This window comes from Misgurnus anguillicaudatus, chromosome 3 (genome assembly GCF_027580225.2).
Source record: "Misgurnus anguillicaudatus chromosome 3, ASM2758022v2, whole genome shotgun sequence".
Taxonomy (NCBI): Eukaryota; Metazoa; Chordata; class Actinopteri; order Cypriniformes; family Cobitidae; genus Misgurnus; species Misgurnus anguillicaudatus.
The window spans coordinates 28,931,146-28,951,604 of NC_073339.2; the positions used below are offsets into that span (position 1 = coordinate 28,931,146).

The following is a 20,459-nucleotide window of genomic DNA, read 5'->3' on the forward strand; positions in this document are numbered from 1 at the left end:
ATGTAATGGTTTCTTCAGAATGGTGATGAGTGGCTGATTATCGGTTTCGACGACCACTGGACGACCATATATGTAGTCATGGAACTTCAGACAAGCATAGACTAAAGCCAGCAACTCCTTTTCTATTTGCACATAATGTGACTCAGTCTCTGTGAGCGCTCTGGAGGCAAATGCAACTGGCTTGTTATTTTGGAGGCAAACGGCACCCAGGCTGTGTTGAGAAGCATCCGCAGATAGCACCACTGGCTGATGCACATCGACTACTGTAGAACCGGAGGACTTATGAGGAGCTCTTTAAATTTGGTGAACGCTGCCATGTGGTGTGCTTGCCAGCTCCATGGCACATCCTGCAGGAGGAGCTGACGCAGTGGTGCCGTGATTTCACTGTACCCTGGGATAAACTTCGACAAGTAATTTGTCATGCCCAGGAACCGTTGGATACCATGTTTGTCCTCTGGGGTTGGCATGGAACGGACTGCCTCTGTCTTCATAGGGTCAGGCTTTATGCCCTGGTCAGTCAGTAGATGGCCCACATATGACACCTCAGACACCCGGAAATAGCACTTATCAGGGTTTAGCTTCAGCTTTATGGCCCGTATTCTGTTCATGACTTGTCTGAGGCGCATATCATGTTATTCTGTTGTGCTGCCCCAGACTAGGATGTCATCGACAACGATCGCGCACGGTTGGCCTTCAAAGAGCTGCTCCATGCACCTTTGTAAAACGTAACTGCCCGTAGAAATTCCATAGGGCATTCGGTGGAAAGCATATCGTCCCACTGGGGTCATAAAGGTGGTCAGCTTTGATGACTCCTCACTAAGTGGCACCTGCCAGAATCCACACTTTGCATCCAGGATGCTAAACACCTTGGCTCCGGGCATGTCAGCTATTACCTGTTCTGTTGTCTTCATAGGGTGATGTGGCCTAAGGAGGGCTTTATTGAGGATACACAGGATACAGAGTCTTACAGCACCATCTTTTTTACATGCAGCCACCATGGACGACACCCACTCAGTGGGCTCCTGAACAGGTTTGATAACTCCCAGCTCAGTCATTCTGTGAAGCTCCTTGATAATTTTGTCCTTCATTGCTAATGGCACTCATCTAGGAGCACATATTGTGGGGTGCACAGAAGGGTCCAGGCGCATGTGATACACCACAGGCAGTTTGCCTACAGTGCTGCAGTCAAATAGATCTTTAAACTCTGTGAGCTTGGGTGCTCCCTGCTGGAGGTCATGCACATTCTAACCCAGATGCACAAAGCCCAGTTTGACACTGTCTCTGAGACCCAATAGTGGTTTTACATTATTTTCCACAACGTGGAACTGTAACATTTTGCATGTGAAGTTTACATAGGTGACACCTGAAGTCCTTATGATCTGACCTCCATAAGCTACAAGGTTGACAGTCTGATTGTGGTCGATGTGGGCATCTGGATCAATGTGCTGGAGAACATCTCTGGACAGTACATTGCAACGTGCTCCTGTGTCAATCTTCACCTTAAGTTGCTTCCCTGTTTTAGAAGTGGACAGCATAGTAAATATCTCTCCTTTATCAGCTGGTATTTCCAGACTTTCACAGTAAAATGCATCTGCTGCTTCATCTGCAATCTGTGCATAAAGTTCACTTATCTTGTGTGTCTGTTCCCCTCTGCAAGCAGGGTTAAGTGCTCTGTTTGACTGGAATGGGCCTTGTACCTGCTTGTTGTAGGCATGTGTTTTGCTTGATCTGCAGCATTTAGAGAAGCGATTCCATTTTCCACATGCCCCTACTGAAAAATCCAGCTAAAACCAGCATAAGCTGGTAGCTGGTTTTAGTTGGTTTTAGCTGGTTTAAGGTAGTTTATGCTGGTCCTCCCAGCCTGACAAAGCCGGTCATGCTGGTGGGCCAGCTGGTATTCCAGCATGACCAGCTAAGTCCAGCTAGACCAGCTTAAAATGTGAACAAAACACACCTAGACCAGCTTGCTACACCAGCAAAACCAGCTTCCTACACCAGCAAAACCAGCTAAAACCAAGCTGGGGACCAGCTTAAACCAGTTCACCAGCTTATGCTGGTCTTAGCTGGATTTTTCAGTAGGGGCATTGCAGCGCTTGTTGTAAGCTGGGCAACTGCTGCAGTCAGATGAGTGCTGACCACCACAGTTCATGCATGTGAAGTATTGCACAGCATAAACCTCACTTTCTTTTTTTAATTTCTTTAGCCCTTGTTTCTTTTTTTATTTCCTTTTTCAGATTGCTCATGTAGCATGCATATTTCAATAGCTGAATCTAGAGTTAATTCTTTTTCTTTTAGCAGCTGTGTACGGATGCTGTCATTCTGAATGCCACACACCAACCGATCTCTTATTAGTTAGTCATGCAATGTGCCAAACTCACACTTTTTAGCTAGTGTTTTTAGTGTGGCGACATACGACTGGATTGTCTCATGCGTCTTTTGATTTGCTGTGTTAAATGCATGTCTGTCCATAATTACATTCTTTACAGGCAAGCAGATTTTCTCAAATTTCTTTAATAGTGTGTCTGTGTCACACGGTGACGAATGCATGGGGCAACACCAAAATTCTGAAGATTGGTTCCACCCGGAGTCGAGTTCCACCCGGCGGCATATGCAGATACACCGGACTTCCGGGAAAATGCCGCAGCGAAAATCAAGCAAATGAGACACAGGTGCGAAAAACAAACACAGCGATAAGGGATTGGAGGACGTAAGGAAACGAAGGAGTATAAAGAGGAGGAGAAAACTAAAGGTTAGTGCTGAGTTTTTGCCCATCGGGTTCGTTGTGTTGACTGGGTTCCTTGTTTACGGAGGTGAAGCAGATGCTGTGTTGTGGTGGCATACAAACAGAGAGTTAAAGGAGAAAACGAGTTGGAAACAGAAGAAGAGGAATTCGGTGGCTGAGTATATTTGGAAGTTTATTGATGCTGTGAGAAGTTTGACCTGCATGTCTTTAATCCGGTAGACGGATGGATGTAATTTGAAAACGCACAAGTATGAAACCAGCCCGTGTGGACAGCACAGAGGCTTGAACGAGAGAGTGGCAACGTATTGTGAGTACAAGGAATTTACAGCTGGATGTAATAATGAAAGTGCATTGTTTCATGTGTGTGTAAGCCCAGGTGAATGAAGATAGCGGCCCTGTCACGGAGCAGAGTGGTAGCGAGCCGGCTGTGTAGCATCGTAAGGAAAGAGGATCATTGTAACAGCCAGCTTCAACTATCAGCCTTCACTACAAACGTCCCGCCAGCCCATAGCGACTCCGGGAAGATCTTGGCCTGACCTTAATAATTGTCACTATAAGTGTGTCGTGGGTGAGTTTTGACTTTGCTGAGTGTGTACACTTGATGCCGTGCAGTGTCGTGCTTTATCTGTTGTCAGGAGCCATTATAGTGAGTTGGCCATGAGAGAAAACGCTGTGCGGTGGGTGGAGCGCTTATAACTCATACGCTGTGCAGTGAAGACATATTGGAAACGGGTGTGGTGTCCAGAGCCCCTGTTGTGTAGACGGTGAAGTCGGTGGTGGGTTGTACAGAAGATCCAGACCTTGGTGTGAGTAGAGATTTAATGCTGATGTACCTGTAAACGAAGCCTGAGCCTCTGGTGGAGGAGATATCACGAAACAGCGACCTGACGGAAAGAAGAAGTGACCACAGTTAAAGGTGAAGTGTGAAACCGTATAAAGGTGAAGTGTAGTTCTATCTGACAGCTCTGAGTCCCAGAAGGAGAAATATTCGAACAAGTTTACCTGTAAAAGAACTCGCTAGATCCACCTCGGTCACCATCTGCAAGTAAGAGAAATCTTGGTCATTTAAAGAATAATCATACTGTGTTGCAGAAGAGAACAGGCCATTGAGTAGTACGAACTACAGCTGCAGGTGACTCCCTTCGAAAGTCTGCCTCCGGGGAAGCGGAGGGCGCCACGGGATTAAGGAAGAGACCCTTAAGTCCCCTTCTCTTCCCTTGCTGCGACGTCTGTCCAGGCCCGAAGAGGCCTTATTCTAAGCCCCCTTCCCTTCCCTTGCTGCGACGTCTGTCCAGTCCAGAAGAGGCCTTATTCTAAGCCCCCTTCCCTTCCCTTGCTGCGACGTCTGTCCAGGCCAGAAGAGGCCTTATTCTAAGTCCCCTTTCCCTTCCCTTGCTGCAACGTCTGTCCAGGCCAGAAGAGGCCTTGTTTTAAGTCCCCCTTCCCTTCCCTTGCTGAAACGTTTGCCTAGGCCAGAAGAGGCCCTTATTTTTAAGTCCCCCTCCCCCTCCTGAATATTTATTTTAACTAATTTAAATAAAGTTTCATTTTAATTTACTTGTATCTTGTGTGTCTGGTCATTGGGGTGGCTTTGGGAACCTCCTCGAGGTGGAAATTAGAAAGGGGCGTGGCCTCATAGTATCTGGGTACGCCGCGACTTGTGACATCTGGATCTTCCGGGTCTTGCTCTTCCTCAAAAGTAAACGTGTCATATTTATCCTGGGCATCGGGACCGGCGTATTCAGAAATGTGTATGCTTTCACCTTTGCCGTTGCTGTTGAAAGACCAACGTTGCTGTATATCCACCATTCGCGTTTAAACTTTGTCCAGCTGTCGCCGATATTCTCGTCAAAAACCAAGGGGTCGATTTTGTGAAGTCCTTGTGCCATCGTTATAGCAGGCTGACTTCTGACACCATGTAGATGGATGCATATAAATCACATACAACTTAGTAGCGTTACTGAGTGAACCTTTTTTATTTACTAAACCCGCATACATGTATAACCAACCCTTCTTCCGGGTCTCCGCATACGTCACTGCTTACGAACCATGACGGGGGTCACAACAACCATTAATATGATCTACAATTAGAGCCAGTCACATAAAAGTGGTCTGAAAAAATGTAAACCTTGGAGAATGTTGTTGTACAAAAATTATTGTTAACTTGATGCTACATGAAGTCATACAATTACAGACCTATTAGGCCTAATATTTAGCATTTCATATATACATTTTTCATTTATGAAAACGTATTTATAAACAATCATATGTTTTTTGGGAATTTGTTTCAATAACTGTTTATTTTAAAAGGCAGTATGACATTAATCTTTTGGGGGGTGATTTTCTACATCCCCAATAGAACTACATTCAGTGGCAGCAGATGCTTGTTGAGTTTTTCTAGCACTGTCTGCAATAACAACAGTGGATCTAACAGTACAGACATTACTATCTGAGGGTAGAGTAGGGTCTGTATTGTCACTTTGACTGTCAGTGGTAACTGTAATGAGATCTGGCTTTATTGAGGATACACAGGATACAGAGTCTTACAGCACCATCTTTTTTACATGCAGCCACCATGGACGACACCCACTCAGTGGGCTCCTGAACAGGTTTGATAACTCCCAGCTCAGTCATTCTGTGAAGCTCCTTGATAATTTTGTCCTTCATTGCTAATGGCACTCATCTAGGAGCACATATTGTGGGGTGCACAGAAGGGTCCAGGCGCATGTGATACACCACAGGCAGTTTGCCTACAGTGCTGCAGTCAAATAGATCTTTAAACTCTGTGAGCTCGGGTGCTCCCTGCTGGAGGTCATGCACATTCTAACCCAGATGCACAAAGCCCAGTTTGACACTGTCTCTGAGACCCAATAGTGGTTTTACATTATTTTCCACAACGTGGAACTGTAACATTTTGCATGTGAAGTTTACATAGGTGACACCTGAAGTCCTTATGATCTGACCTCCATAAGCTACAAGGTTGACAGTCTGATTGTGGTCGATGTGGGCATCTGGATCAATGTGCTGGAGAACATCTCTGGACAGTACATTGCAACGTGCTCCTGTGTCAATCTTCACCTTAAGTTGCTTCCCTGTTTTAGAAGTGGACAGCATAGTAAATATCTCTCCTTTATCAGCTGGTATTTCCAGACTTTCACAGTAAAATGCATCTGCTGCTTCATCTGCAATCTGTGCATTAAGTTCACTTATCTTGTGTGTCTGTTCCCCTCTGCAAGCAGGGTTAAGTGCTCTGTTTGACTGGAATGGGCCTTGTACCTGCTTGTTGTAGGCATGTGTTTTGCTTGATCTGCAGCATTTAGAGAAGCGATTCCATTTTCCACATGCATTGCAGCGCTTGTTGTAAGCTGGGCAACTGCTGCAGTCAGATGAGTGCTGACCACCACAGTTCATGCATGTGAAGTATTGCACAGCATAAACCTCACTTTCTTTTTTTAATTTCTTTAGCCCTTGTTTCTTTTTTTATTTCCTTTTTCAGATTGCTCATGTAGCATGCATATTTCAATAGCTGAATCTAGAGTTAATTCTTTTTCTTTTAGCAGCTGTGTACGGATGCTGTCATTCTGAATGCCACACACCAACCGATCTCTTATTAGTTAGTCATGCAATGTGCCAAACTCACACTTTTTAGCTAGTGTTTTTAGTGTGGCGACATACGACTGGATTGTCTCATGCGTCTTTTGATTTGCTGTGTTAAATGCATGTCTGTCCATAATTACATTCTTTACAGGCAAGCAGATTTCCTCAAATTTCTTTAATAGTGTGTCTGTGTCACACGGTGACGAATGCATGGGGCAACACCAAAATTCTGAAGATTGGTTCCACCTGGAGTCGAGTTCCACCCGGCGGCATATGCAGATACACCGGACTTCCGGGAAAATGCCGCAGCGAAAATCAAGCAAATGAGACACAGGTGCGAAAAACAAACACAGCGATAAGGGATTGGAGGACGTAAGGAAACGAAGGAGTATAAAGAGGAGGAGAAAACTAAAGGTTAGTGCTGAGTTTTTGCCCATCGGGTTCGTTGTGTTGACTGGGTTCCTTGTTTACGGAGGTGAAGCAGATGCTGTGTTGTGGTGGCATACAAACAGAGAGTTAAAGGAGAAAACGAGTTGGAAACAGAAGAAGAGGAATTCGGTGGCTGAGTATATTTGGAAGTTTATTGATGCTGTGAGAAGTTTGACCTGCATGTCTTTAATCCGGTAGACGGATGGATGTAATTTGAATACGCACAAGTATGAAACCAGCCCGTGTGGACAGCACAGAGGCTTGATCGAGAGAGTGGCAACGTATTGTGAGTACAAGGAATTTACAGCTGGATGTAATAATGAAAGTGCATTGTTTCATGTGTGTGTAAGCCCAGGTGAATGAAGATAGCGGCCCTGTCACGGAGCAGAGTGGTAGCGAGCCGGCTGTGTAGCATCGTAAGGAAAGAGGATCATTGTAACAGCCAGCTTCAACTATCAGCCTTCACTACAAACGTCCCGCCGGCCCATAGCGACTCCGGGAAGATCTTGGCCTGACCTTAATAATTGTCACTATAAGTGTGTCGTGGGTGAGTTTTGACTTTGCTGAGTGTGTACACTTGATGCCGTGCAGTGTCGTGCTTTATCTGTTGTCAGGAGCCATTATAGTGAGTTGGCCATGAGAGAAAACGCTGTGCGGTGGGTGGAGCGCTTATAACTCATACGCTGTGCAGTGAAGACATATTGGAAACGGGTGTGGTGTCCAGAGCCCCTGTTGTGTAGACGGTGAAGTCGGTGGTGGGTTGTACAGAAGATCCAGACCTTGGTGTGAGTAGAGATTAAATGCTGATGTACCTGTAAACGAAGGCACAGTGTGTATATGGAAGTCTAGCGTGTAGCAACCTGTCTGTCACGGAGCCTCTTCAAAGGTGCACCCCTGTCCAGATCTCTGGAGCTACACGTACGGAGAGGAGAGGGCAGCGTTCGGCTTGGCGGTGACAGTACTCCATCCCCAGGGTTGTGAAGAGGCCTAGGGAGCAAAGATCACAATTAACCATCTTCTCGCAACCGGTCTGTGAGTTACACCCATTTACTGCACACCCTGTAAGTTACCGAAAAGTCTATGCTAAGTTCCATACCAGAGAAATACCTACTGTATCTGCTGATGCCAGTCCGTCTGTAAGAAAGAGAGAAAGCCACAGTGAGTTGTAAAAGTGTTGATCTTGTGTTGCAGCCACGAACCTTCTAAAGAAGGAGAATACGAGTCCAATACCAGGGAAATACCTACCGTATCTGCTGATGCCAGTCCACCTGTAAGAAAGAGAGAGAAGCCCACGGTGAGTTGTAAACGTATTGACTCTGTGTTACAGCCCCGAGCCTCCACGGGAGGAGAAACCACGAACCAGCCACCGAACCCCGAGCCTCTGGTGGAGGAGATATCACGAAACAGCGACCTGACGGAAAGAGGAAGTGACCACAGTTAAAGGTGAAGTGTGAAACCGTATAAAGGTGAAGTGTAATTCTATCTGACAGCTCTGAGTCCCAGAAGGAGAAATATTCGAACAAGTTTACCTGTAAAAGAACTCGCTAGATCCACCTCGGTCACCATCTGCAAGTAAGAGAAATCTTGGTCATTTAAAGAATAATCATACTGTGTTGCAGAAGAGAACAGGCCATTGAGGAGTACGAACTACAGCTGCAGGTGACTCCCTTCGAAAGTCTGCCTCCGGGGAAGCGGAGGGCGCCCAGGATTAAGGAAGAGACCCTTAAGTCCCCTTCTCTTCCCTTGCTGCGACGTCTGTCCAGGCCCGAAGAGGCCTTATTCTAAGCCCCCTTCCCTTCCCTTGCTGCGACGTCTGTCCAGTCCAGAAGAGGCCTTATTCTAAGCCCCCTTCCCTTCCCTTGCTGCGACATCTGTCCAGGCCAGAAGAGGCCTTATTCTAAGTCCCCTTTCCCTTCCCTTGCTGCAACGTCTGTCCAGGCCAGAAGAGGCCTTGTTTTAAGTCCCCCTTCCCTTCCCTTGCTGAAACGTTTGCCTAGGCCAGAAGAGGCCCTTATTTTTAAGTCCCCCTCCCCCTCCTGAATATTTATTTTAACTAATTTAAATAAAGTTTCATTTTAATTTACTTGTATCTTGTGTGTCTGGTCATTGGGGTGGCTTTGGGAACCTCCTCGAGGTGGAAATTAGAAAGGGGCGTGGCCTCATAGTATCTGGGTACGCCGCGACTTGTGACATCTGGATCTTCCGGGTCTTGCTCTTCCTCAAAAGTAAACGTGTCATATTTATCCTGGGCATCGGGACCGGCGTATTCAGAAATGTGTATGCTTTCACCTTTGCCGTTGCTGTTGAAAGACCAACGTTGCTGTATATCCACCATTCGCGTTTAAACTTTGTCCAGCTGTCGCCGATATTCTCGTCAAAAACCAAGGGGTCGATTTTGTGAAGTCCTTGTGCCATCGTTATAGCAGGCTGACTTCTGACACCATGTAGATGGATGCATATAAATCACATACAACTTAGTAGCGTTACTGAGTGAACCTTTTTTATTTACTAAACCCGCATACATGTATAACCAACCCTTCTTCCGGGTCTCCGCATACGTCACTGCTTACGAACCATGACGGGGGTCACAACAACCATTAATATGATCTACAATTAGAGCCAGTCACATAAAAGTGGTCTGAAAAAATGTAAACCTTGGAGAATGTTGTTGTACAAAAATTATTGTTAACTTGATGCTACATGAAGTCATACAATTACAGACCTATTAGGCCTAATATTTAGCATTTCATATATACATTTTTCATTTATGAAAACGTATTTATAAACAATCATATGTTTTTTGGCTATTTTTTTCAATAACTGTTTATTTTAAATGTCAGTATGACATTAATCTTTTGGGGGGTGATTTTCTACATCCCCAATAGAACTACATTCAGTGGCAGCAGATGCTTGTTGAGTTTTTCTAGCACTGTCTGCAATAACAACAGTGGATCTAACAGTACAGACATTACTGTCTGAGGGTAGAGTAGGGTCTGTATTGTCACTTTGACTGTCAGTGGTAACTGTAATGAGATCTGGGCTATTCCTTTTCATCCTCCCTTTACCTTGTCTCTTTTGCCTTTCCTCCTGTGTTTCTTCCTCTTTTTGTGATGTTTCCTGCTATGCCCATCAGACTTGTCATCACAACCAAAGTCTGTACTTGGACTCCTACTTTTCTTTTTGGACTTCTTGTTATGCTTCTTCTCTTTCAGTTTCTTCCTTATACAATCTTCACCAGGCTCAGAGTATGATTTTCCAGAACTCTTTCTTTGGTGTTTCTCTAGATGTTTTGTTTTGTACTTTCTCTTCCTGCCGTATTCATCTTGTTGTGACGCGTTGATTCTACAGCTGCTCCTTGAGTGGCTTCTGCCATGACGGATGGAGGAGTTGAAGCTAAATCTAGTCTTTGCTTTGCCTTCTACGATCACGAAAATTTCTGTAATAGCTGGAGTAAGATGAGTGCGTCTCTGTATAATAGCCCATGCAGCTCTCTTTATACCGGCTATACGAATGCGAATAAGATGAAGTGTTGTGACTGGTTTCTTTTTCTCATCTCCTCTTATGCGTACCATCTTTAGATAATGAGTGGTGTCTGCTATGAGAGCCGGAATGCGTCCTGTTACTACGTGAGGATCCTTCTCTTTCATGATGTCTTTTATCATGGTTATCTCCTTGTCTATGGCGATTTGAGGTGTGGACACGCGTAGTGTCTTTAGGTGACCTCCCCGAGGGTCTTTGAGTGACAGACGGTGACTCTGAAGTAAAACGAATGTGTTGGGGTGGTCGAGGACTTTGTGGCTCTCCATTCTCGTCAGACTTCTCTGAATCAGAGGTAAGCTGGATCAGTTCTGGTGTCCTTTCTGTCGTAGGCTTGACATACCCAACAATAACACAGTCTTCATCACTGCCTAAGGTATGATCCTGATGTGTTACAGCAGCAACAGACACTGCCGTTTCCTCTACACTACTTTCAGAGTCTGAGTCTCTCACATGGAAAGGAAAAACCTGAGAGGGTTCTAAAGAGTATGACGGCCCAGGAGTCTCATCATCCCATGCGGTTTGGCTTAAGCTGACCCTAGGAATGGTAAAACCTGGGGTCCGGGCATTAAAGAATCACTCTCATCCTCAGAGATGGCAATCACAGAGGTTTCTGAACTGCTGTCCTATGTGGAGGGGCCAGGTAGGTCATAGACAGCATGCTGGTCGTATGCCTCAACGTTGAACGGAGACTGAGCAAAGCTAAGAAACTCGTGCAAGAAATGTTCTGTGTGTGACAGCAAGAAGGGCCTAAGCTCATGCAAAACAGCCTGATCATCCAAGTTGTGTCGAGTGATAAGAGTCATGATGATGTGCTGCAGTATGTTGACAAAAGACCCATGCGTGCCGTACAGAACAGTGAGCTCCCGTCTCAACCAAGGCACAAGCCTGTGAAGACAAGCCGGTTTCTTTCTGAAAAACTCGGCAGAGGTCTCTCTGGTGCGGCCACCATCTTGCACGCTTTGAACTCGCAGGCCTCTTCTGTATAAGGCCCATCTGAATTAAACTACTTCTTGTTCATGAAGACTCCGCACAGACCTGCCTTCACTCTTTGCCCTGTGCCTGGCCGCCAACCTCCTCATCATGCAATGGAAATCTCTGTTGTGGCGCGGAGGAAGGGGTCCGTCCGTTCAGACTCTCGAATATAATCCCATGGTCAGGGGGAGGTGACGTTCGCTGTGGTGCTGGTCTGTGGTCACCTGTAAGTGTAGTGTGATATCTAAATCTTTGGCCGGCCACATTGCCGAATGAGCCGTTTTCTGTTGGTCACAAATCAAACCTTTTGTAGTCATTCTCAGCCTTAATGCTGTGATAGATGGAGTTAAATGGCTGCTTGCATAAAGAGCATTCTGCTTTGTTCTTTGACCACTTACAAATGCACAAGAAGCAAAACTTATGAATGCATACATTAGGGTAAGATATGTTTTTGAAGTGATCGAGGCATATAGGACATTTTGATTCAGGAGAAGCTTCTTTGATTATTGCGTTGGTTAACGCAGCATTGGATGAATTCTTCGGGGGAGGCTCTTTAATCTCTGGTGATGCCATAATCTGAAAAAAAGGGAAAGAATTGTAGTTAAAACAAATTAAAACTGTTTTCATGTAAGGAACTTTCACATATACTTTATGTGTATGTTAAACGAAACTCAACTAAAGTGTCCTTTATATAAATGAAGTCGAAATAAACTTACAATGACTTACAAAACTTACATGTTATTCATGCTTACAAAAATAAAAGTAATGATCTGCTAACTTGTTACACCCAATATATTTCTATATATATTCACCTTGTACAAACAAAAAAATGGATTATGTGAGCATATCTATAGCAGTTTTTATATTAAAAACCCTGTATAAACAAGGCGTACAAGTTTGGATGGGGAGGTCATCAGCCTGCTGAGTCGGAGGCTGTCCAGATGAGGGAGAGAGCCGCTGGTTCTGTTATGGAAGAAAGGAATCAGACACCAGAGCCTGTTATGCTGGATGGTGGGGATAAAGGACCTTTCAGGGAAAATTCATCTTCGGTTGTGGTGGACACCAGATCGAGTCCTACGCAGCAGGTGGCCACGGACCAGGATGTGGCAGTTAAAAAGTCTGCTTCAGGGAACTCTTCACAAGTGAGCCGGCCTGCACGTGCTCAGAGACCACCAGTTTGGTCTGAGGACTATAACTAGATGTGACTCGAGGACGAGTCCTTTTTGTCTGAGGGAGGGAATAGTGTAATGAACTATAAGGCTTTCTGTGTGTCAGCTGGGAAGTGTGTTGCTGACATTGATCTAGACCTGCGAGTTTGTTGACAGTCTCCGTCTCCTCCCGCAGACTAAATGAGGGTGATTGGTGTCACCTGGAGGAGAGGAGATTTAAGAGACCTGAGCCGTTTCTCAATGTCAAGGAAGGATCCTCGGAAGCCAGAATTTCGAGGATGCTACGTCATCGACGTCCGTCGAAGGACTGTTCCAATGTCGAGGATCCTCGAAATTTCAGCCAAGGCCTGAGTCCTTCGTTCGAGAAATATCCCATATACAGGAAAGGATGCATATGTATATCCCTCACGCGCTGAAATCACCCACAATCCTATGCGTGCAGCACCGAAAGCACACCTTTCAATCACGCAATGACGTAATGACGTGCACTTGCTAGCCTGTTCCATTTAACGTGTTCTCCGAATGCTTAAAAGGAGCCTCGCCTAGCCTCTGAAGTGACTTGTAAGGACTAGTCCTGCCAAGGAAGTATCCTTGACATTGAGGTGCTTTTGGTTGTAGTTAGATATAATGGGGGGTATTTAGGAGCGCTGGCCACTTATTCATGTGCATGAGAGCTCAGACGCGCATGGACATTATTCGTTAACGCGCAGAGCAAGAGACAATCGGTACTGTGCCCTTTTATGGGGTTCTTAAATCTGTATGGATCAGCTAACTCCCACCTGAAGCGGGAGTATTCTGTGAACTTGAGAACGGACAATTAACTGTTCTGGAATAACAGAGCCTCTCGGACTAAACCCAATCCTCACTGGAAGAGTTCATCTGTCTGGTTAATGACCGGCTGGACTGCGTGCTTCCCTGAGACCCCGGGGCGGGGTCTTGTTGCCTGGAGACAGGGAAGTGCTTTTAAATATTTGTTCCAATTGTTTGTATGAATGCATGTATGAGTGTATATTGTTATGTGTCATTTTAAAAGTTATATGTAAAGTTAATAGCATTAATGTATGTGCGATTTTGGGAGGAATGCCAGATCTATCACTGTGAAAATTAATTGTGTGTGCCACGATTTTACTATTGTGGTGGAGTTTGCAGTGCGAGGTCTTGAGTAACCACTAGATAGCAGTGTTGTGTGGTGAAGTGTTTTATAAGGTGTCATTTATCCCAGGAAAGACATACAAATGTGATGTTTAACTTAATACAGACCCGTCGCCAGACCTCAGTCTTAAGGGGGGCATATGAAATGCATGGGAGGGCACACTTATTATTAGCCTACAGTACGTATACTTAAAATAATATATACTCTATTCGCGCAGCACGTAATCACCACGTTAAACAACCATCAGCAATATGAGCAGATAGCCTATAGCCTACACACCACATTACATATAGAAACAATTTTATGAATATCCATAAATCTATACAACATATTACATGTAACACCAGAGACATCTCTCAAACATTGCATTTTAAAGCAGTCAACAAAGGGATATGCATTGCCATGAGACACGTGCGCACACACACACATTCACGCACACGCACGCAGACTTTGAACCTACGGTACTGTGGAGGCAAGCGCTGTCGTCTCTCCCTCCCCTCCTGTCAGTACAGCGGCAGGCGGCGTTTCTCAGAGCAGAAGCTCCTCATTAATAAAGTGTCCACTCGGAATTAAACTTGTGAGTGAGGTCCTTTTCAGAAGCAAGCTGAATCACCGCAGTAAACAAGTCCATATCTTCTGAATGTAGTAGTATGTTAGGCCCGGCGTCGGGCTCCACGGTAGAGTTCTTCACGGGTCCACTTAGATCCGAAAACCCGAGGTCCGACCCGAGCCCGAGAAGACCCGAACTCTCTCGCCTGTGTGCGTCAATGTCCTTTTCAAACCTCTCATCTGTTTGCCAAGAGCGCCTGCGACATTGTGTGGTTGTCGGAAGGTTCATTTTCGTTGAGACAAACATGTCAGTCAATTATAAATTTACATTTTAGCGGTTAAGTTACGTTGGTTTCGTCGTCAGATAACAAAGTAAAACCAATGGAGCAGCTCGCCAAATTGGTTGCAAGGCCACCGGAGTTTCTTTCTGTCTGACTGCTCCGCGTCTTTTGGAAACTGTTGTTGGGCTTTTAACCATTTGCGGATAATATCCATCTTAAAGCAGTATAGCTAAGCGAAAACTCATCCAGTTTTAAAAAAGTGCGGTAACTGTTGAGCGGCTACACTGACGTAGGCTACGTCACGTACGTGTCGTACGTAGCCTCGTGATAGGCTGTTGCAGTGTAGCTAGATTCCCATCAATCAAACAAAATCACACCATTGTTTTTTATATTTTTAATGTTTTAATTATAAAGAATACAACATTAATGCAACACAAAATTAGCAACATTAATAATTTAAAATGACAGTATTTTTTTAAATACTGGGGGGGGCACAAGCGTCCTTGAGGGCGGGCCCGGCCCCCTAAGGCCCGCCCATAGCGACGGGTGTGACTTAATACATATATTTAAGCCATAGTTTTCTATTTATTCTAGACTGTTAATAAAGTGATATATATTTTGCAAAAGTTCTGGTGTGTGCAGTGTATTATCCTCACTTTAACAGGTGAATAAACCAAGTGAGATGGTAAAATCTTTGTTTTTCATTTAGTTCCCTAATAATTCTGCACACTAATAGTTGCCTAATAATAATGTACATAGAAATATTCTCTTAAGAAAGCCAAAATTTCACATTTATTACTTAAATGTTCAGGTTTGAGGGTTTGTTAACAATTTGAATTGACCAAGAGCACTGTAGTTGTACGATAACAAAAGTAATCCTCAAAAATACAACTTGCCTAATAATTCTGCACACAGTGTAAACCAGGGAACTTAGTAATTAGGAAGTAGTCTTATAGTTTGATAATGAAATACAATTAAAGGATAAAACCTTGTATGTGGTTCATTTACTTCATGTTTTTAGAGATTAAAAGCTTTAACATGAATCTCTCGTTTTCATTCTTCCTGTTACTTTTACTTCTTCAATACTCAAGTATAATTTTAATGTGGTACTTTTTTACTTTTCCTCAAGTATAATTCTGGCCAGATAGTTTTACTTTTAATTGATTAAAATTTACACTCAGTACTTGTACTTTCACATGAGTAACATTTTTGAGTACTGGCAATAAGTTTTGGGGGTTCATTTCAAATCCATATGCAACCCTAAAGGGTCAGTCTTGCTCATTGTTAATAGCAGCATACACCATCAGTTCATCGTAACCACCTTTGTTATTGGAGTATAAACTGGTGCTGGTCCAAAAAGAGTCACTTTTTAACAATTTTTTTAATTTAATAGATAATCTGTCTATAAATCTATATTTAAAAACGAGTCTCATCATGCATTTCAACACTTCAGCTTTTGACTCTCAGAACCTGACATATATCATCTCTGGAGACTCTTGTATGTTGCAGTTCTGGAAACCGATGCACTGAACGATGCACCATTGCAGTTAATATTTTCTTATCACCTTAATTTTTGTGAACCCACTGCCCTAATCAGCATTTCTTGTCTAATGGTCACACCTAAATTTTGCACTTTCTATTGCACTGCATAATTTTATTTTGGCCCATTTTACCTTTAAAAGAAAACCTGCACATCTGAATATACAGTGTGCTTAAATTTTAGCCATCAATAACAATTAATATATTACTTATACATGATTATATACAATATTAGTGGTAGTTATTAAGATTGGTGTTTAATAATTGGTAAAATGTGCTTTAGAAAAATGTAGATTTTTACACAGTGTATGAAAGATTATTTTATTGATAACACCCATTTATTAATAGTAAATATTATTGTCAGCATAGTTTGTTTATTGAAAAACAACATGGAAAGAACATTTCATTTAAAAAGAGGAGAAACAGTATTGCCTAACAGGAATTAGTACAACACAGAAGGACTGTAATAAAAGATGGAACATTAATTAATAGTCAGATAAAAAAAATTGTGCTACTTCCATAAATCCAATTTTTTCAGTAAACATTGCTCAGGGTAAAGTGTAAACCTTTATAAAAATAGTACACAAAAAATTTCACCTGAATGTCTAAATAAAGTGACCACTACCATATACACTAACATAAAATTAAAAACTGCATTTATTTTATATAAATGACAATGTACTATTTTATTAAATGTTTTGTATCCTAAGACAACACCAAACAATTAGCAGTGTTAAGTGTTCACAAATCAGCCTTCTCCTCATAGTGACAAATGCAAGATGTTCTTTGGCTATCCAGGTAAGGCTTACATCCCAAGTGCATGACAGCATCAAAGAGCAAATTCCCTGCTGATTCACAGGCTGTGTAAACAAAGATTGTAAACTTTTATCATATCATAATTCATTCAAACAAGATGGGCCAGCTGTAAAACAAATGTACTGCATGGGATTCTGGGTGCAATTAAGCATGGTTGCTTAATAATTAAAGATTGCAAATATATAATGGCAAATCTTAGATTGAATAAACAATTAATGTAAAAAAACTGAATGATTGTTTGAATTTACCTTGTATAGCTTTAGACAAGCCCAGTGTTTTTTGGAAATTGCTACATATAGACTCAAGGCAGACCTGGAATTGTTTATCACAGTAACTTTTCTCTTGTCCACACGTATCATAGCATGTATCATGCTGATTACAGCATCTGTTCATAGATGGGATCCCAATATCAAACTGTGGTCAACAACAACAAAAGTAAAGAAAAATATTAAAAGGTGGTAAGGTAACATTCAACTTCTATAAGAAAGAACTTTCCCATTACAAATGAATTAACAATTTAAAAGTGCACTTTTCCTTCCTCACCTTAAATCCAAATACTGGTGATCCACATCCATTGGGTGGAAGTGGTTTGTAGTTAGGGCGAGGAATTGGTGTGTACCCTACAAAAAGCAAAACCTAGAATCCAGTGGCGGATGCAGAACGTGACATATGGGTGGGCATGGATTAAGTCCGGGTGTGCCTGAATCTATGGGTGTCACTTTTGAATAAGAAACTATAACAAGTCTATAAAATTCGTCAAAACTTCAGAACACTAATTTAAACAGCATACACACACACCCGAACTGCACGTCACATTTTTGACATTATTGATACTTTAAATTGTAATGCAACGTGACATTTATTAAGCCTTTTTGGTAAAAAAAATATTGGGCTCTCATAGCCTACAAAAAAAGAACCTGCACACAGTGACAGGAAATATAAATGAACCCAAAAAAACCTTATACTTTTTTAAAGTGTTTAAATAAATACGGCTACTAAATGCTAAAAATGAAGCTTTTAACATCATATTCTCTTCATGCAAATCACTAAAAATATATTTTCGTTCTCACATATTTAAGTTAACTTACTAAATAAAGAAAGAAAAAGGGAATTGCTAGAATAATGTTAGACTCTGGGGTTAAACGAAATGACAAATAAATAAACATTTAATATACTTTTTGATGAGCACAAGAGCAAGCCTACTCGTGAAGAGCGGAGCCGAGGAGCGCGCATATCAGACGTGAACGAAAGGAATAATGGATTTAATGCTTTCACTTCATTGACAGTTTCACTTGTTAGTGAGGATAGTAATGGCTAACAAGATGACGCCGAATTACATACAACATAATTACCTAACTAAATCTGAGAGAATGCAAACACATTACAATATGTTTTCCTCCGCCCGACGGCCAAGGCGCATCATTTTTTTTTAGCCCGACAGGAATTCGCCATAGCCCGTAATGGACGTCGGGCAAGCGATTTTGCGAGGTTTGTTTTGTAGAAAGACTTTCTTTAAAGTGAATTTCGTTTTGTATAAATTGTATCTTAATATTAATCAATGTTTAATCAAACAATTGCCTCGATTTAATAAATAAGAAGCAAACCAAGAACGTCTGTGGTGTGGATTGAAGTGAACCCACTATATTTCCGCAGCCTAGGTCTTTCTGCTTTAATGCATTTCTTAAATTAATGTCTCAATTACACAGTAGGCTTATAGGTTGTTATGATAGGCTATTTGTTGCTTAAAAGCAATAGGCTATATTGTATAAAGTGTAGCAATAAACGTGGCGTGACTTATAGTGCTGCTATATCAAACAACATCTGTATGATCAGATGTTTTCTTTCTATTTTTTACCCCGCTGTCATATTTGTTGTGTGTTTATGTTATTGAGAGGAAAGCGCGCAGCACATATTTATAACGTGTTGTTATTCAAAATACGTTTTCTACTTGCTTGCAAAAAAAGTTCTCAAAGTAATCATGGCTGAAGGCTGTTCGGGAATATTTCATTATAACGCAACATTCAACTGCTTTAATAGTTTTTAAATAGTTATCAGGCTTACTTATAATTTTACTGTTTTTAACATAACATGCAATAGATAAATTACACCACATAAAGTAGTATACATGTCTAACTATACAGAGTAGTATTTTTTACATTTCTGATTGGGCGGGCCAGCTGTCAATCTGGGCGGGCCCAGGCCCGCCCAGGCCCGCCCATAGCTCCCCGCCTGCTAGAATCATCAATTAAATTAAACTGATGAGTGGAGGTTTTCAACAAAATTAACAAGACTTTATCGACCAGACTACATAATGTTTAGATTTGTGGAAAAGGAAAATCAAATATTGGAAATAAAGTACATAGTTTAAACACAAACGCCCATATCGTTAATGTGATAGTTATACATGTCTTTTAAATCATGACCGACCATTACTACACTTGTAACGACACTGTCCATCTGAACCTCCGATCATGTCCAAAGCGAAATTAAGGTATTTGTCTATCTCGTGGATCCCGTTCCGGATTGTTTTCAAAGTCTTTTTCCAGTCTGGAGACTCCGGGTCCCGTATATCATTAAATCCATTAGCTTGAATCGCAAAAATCAATAATCCAAATGACAAGAGCAGTGGTAAAGCCAGAGATGATGACATGACAGGACATAGTACAGCAAATGTCTGGTAACTCTACCTGTAGTCTCTCTTCTCTATTTAATTTACTTCTTCAAGAGAACACCCTGAACTGTGTAAAGCGAACTCAAATAATGCATTAAAATAGCTTAAGATTAGAAAAAAATCGACAAGTGCAATTGACAACACCGTAGTCACTCTGTAACAAGACGCGTTTCATATTGTTAATCCGCATGCGCGCATTTTTCCCGCTTACGTCACAGATCAGAAACTAAAAGCATTCCAAAAGTCTTAAATACAAGGATATTGAAATTAATAATAATGATAAGAGATTATTATTTTTAACAAATTTTATTTCGTTTTTACATTTTATTGTTCCTTTTTTGTTACTTGCGTTGTTGTTCTTTTGTTCAATGTTCATTTCCCATGTTTTAGGCTATTTATACCTTGTCAAAATTAATGTAAGATAACTCAAGACACGGCATATGTTCATGGACGTGATCCCAGAGATGGAAATGGGGAACTGGTTAGAATTTTTTGAAATGGTGGAATTAAAAAAGAAATATGTTTAAACACCTTAATAGCATTTTTATTATTTTACAATGCATGATCAAGCTTGTCAGATGACACTTCAGTCACAGTGGCACTGTATCACTGATATACAGTATTGTTTTAATTTCAGATTATTCCTCTTATTTTAAATATCCATTAATTAAATTGTCACACTCTACAATTTTTTTTAACCTGAGGACAAATTTATTGTTAGACTGTTTAAAGTTTGTGTGACTTAAATACTAAAAAACATACTTAAAAAGGAAAATAAAATGTAAAAACAACATTTTAAATCCATCTTTTCCTGCCTCACCTTAAATCCAAATACTGGTGTGAGCCAGATCCATTGGGTTGAAGTGGAACACTCAAAAATTTAACGGGATAAAGACTCCGGCACTGCTGTAAGTTATGCCACTGGTCAGGTAACATCTAAAATCCCATGGCAATACATTTTTACTAATAACAAAATGCATGCATAAATAAATAATGTAAA

The 20,459-nt window shown here is 41.9% G+C and overlaps 4 protein-coding genes across 6 annotated transcripts in view; all 4 read right to left on the minus strand.

Moving 5' to 3' along the window:
- LOC129444584 (E3 ubiquitin-protein ligase Topors) overlaps positions 1 to 20,411 on the minus strand; it is a 33,645-nt gene extending 13,234 nt beyond the window's left edge. Inside the window, exons 1-2 of one of the 3 annotated variants that reach the window (XM_073863952.1) lie at positions 20,280 to 20,411; positions 17,332 to 17,408 (exon numbers count right to left, since the gene is read on the minus strand). The gene's annotated coding sequence lies outside the window, so the exon portion shown is untranslated. Of the gene's footprint in view, positions 1 to 17,331; positions 17,425 to 19,475; positions 19,616 to 20,279 lie in introns of those variants that run through there. The other 2 variants (XM_073863950.1, XM_073863953.1) reach the window with 2 other exon arrangements.
- On the minus strand, positions 7,888 to 10,860 carry LOC141349158 (uncharacterized). Its single transcript, XM_073863937.1, has one exon. It carries the CDS (start codon positions 10,573 to 10,575, stop codon positions 9,820 to 9,822), a length of 756 nt encoding a protein of 251 aa, XP_073720038.1. The 5' UTR covers positions 10,576 to 10,860; the 3' UTR covers positions 7,888 to 9,819.
- LOC141362122 (E3 ubiquitin-protein ligase Topors-like) lies at positions 9,982 to 12,061 on the minus strand. The gene is given in 1 exon segment (XM_073863941.1): positions 9,982 to 12,061. A coding segment is annotated over 1 exon segment (558 nt). The 5' UTR covers positions 11,392 to 12,061; the 3' UTR covers positions 9,982 to 10,833.
- On the minus strand, positions 16,280 to 19,480 carry LOC129444586 (group XIIA secretory phospholipase A2). Its single transcript, XM_073863962.1, is given in 5 exon segments — positions 16,280 to 16,832; positions 17,037 to 17,202; positions 17,332 to 17,408; positions 19,216 to 19,414; positions 19,416 to 19,480. Coding segments are annotated over 5 exon segments (594 nt in total). The 5' UTR covers positions 19,449 to 19,480; the 3' UTR covers positions 16,280 to 16,713.
- Positions 20,412 to 20,459: the final 48 nt, after the last annotated feature.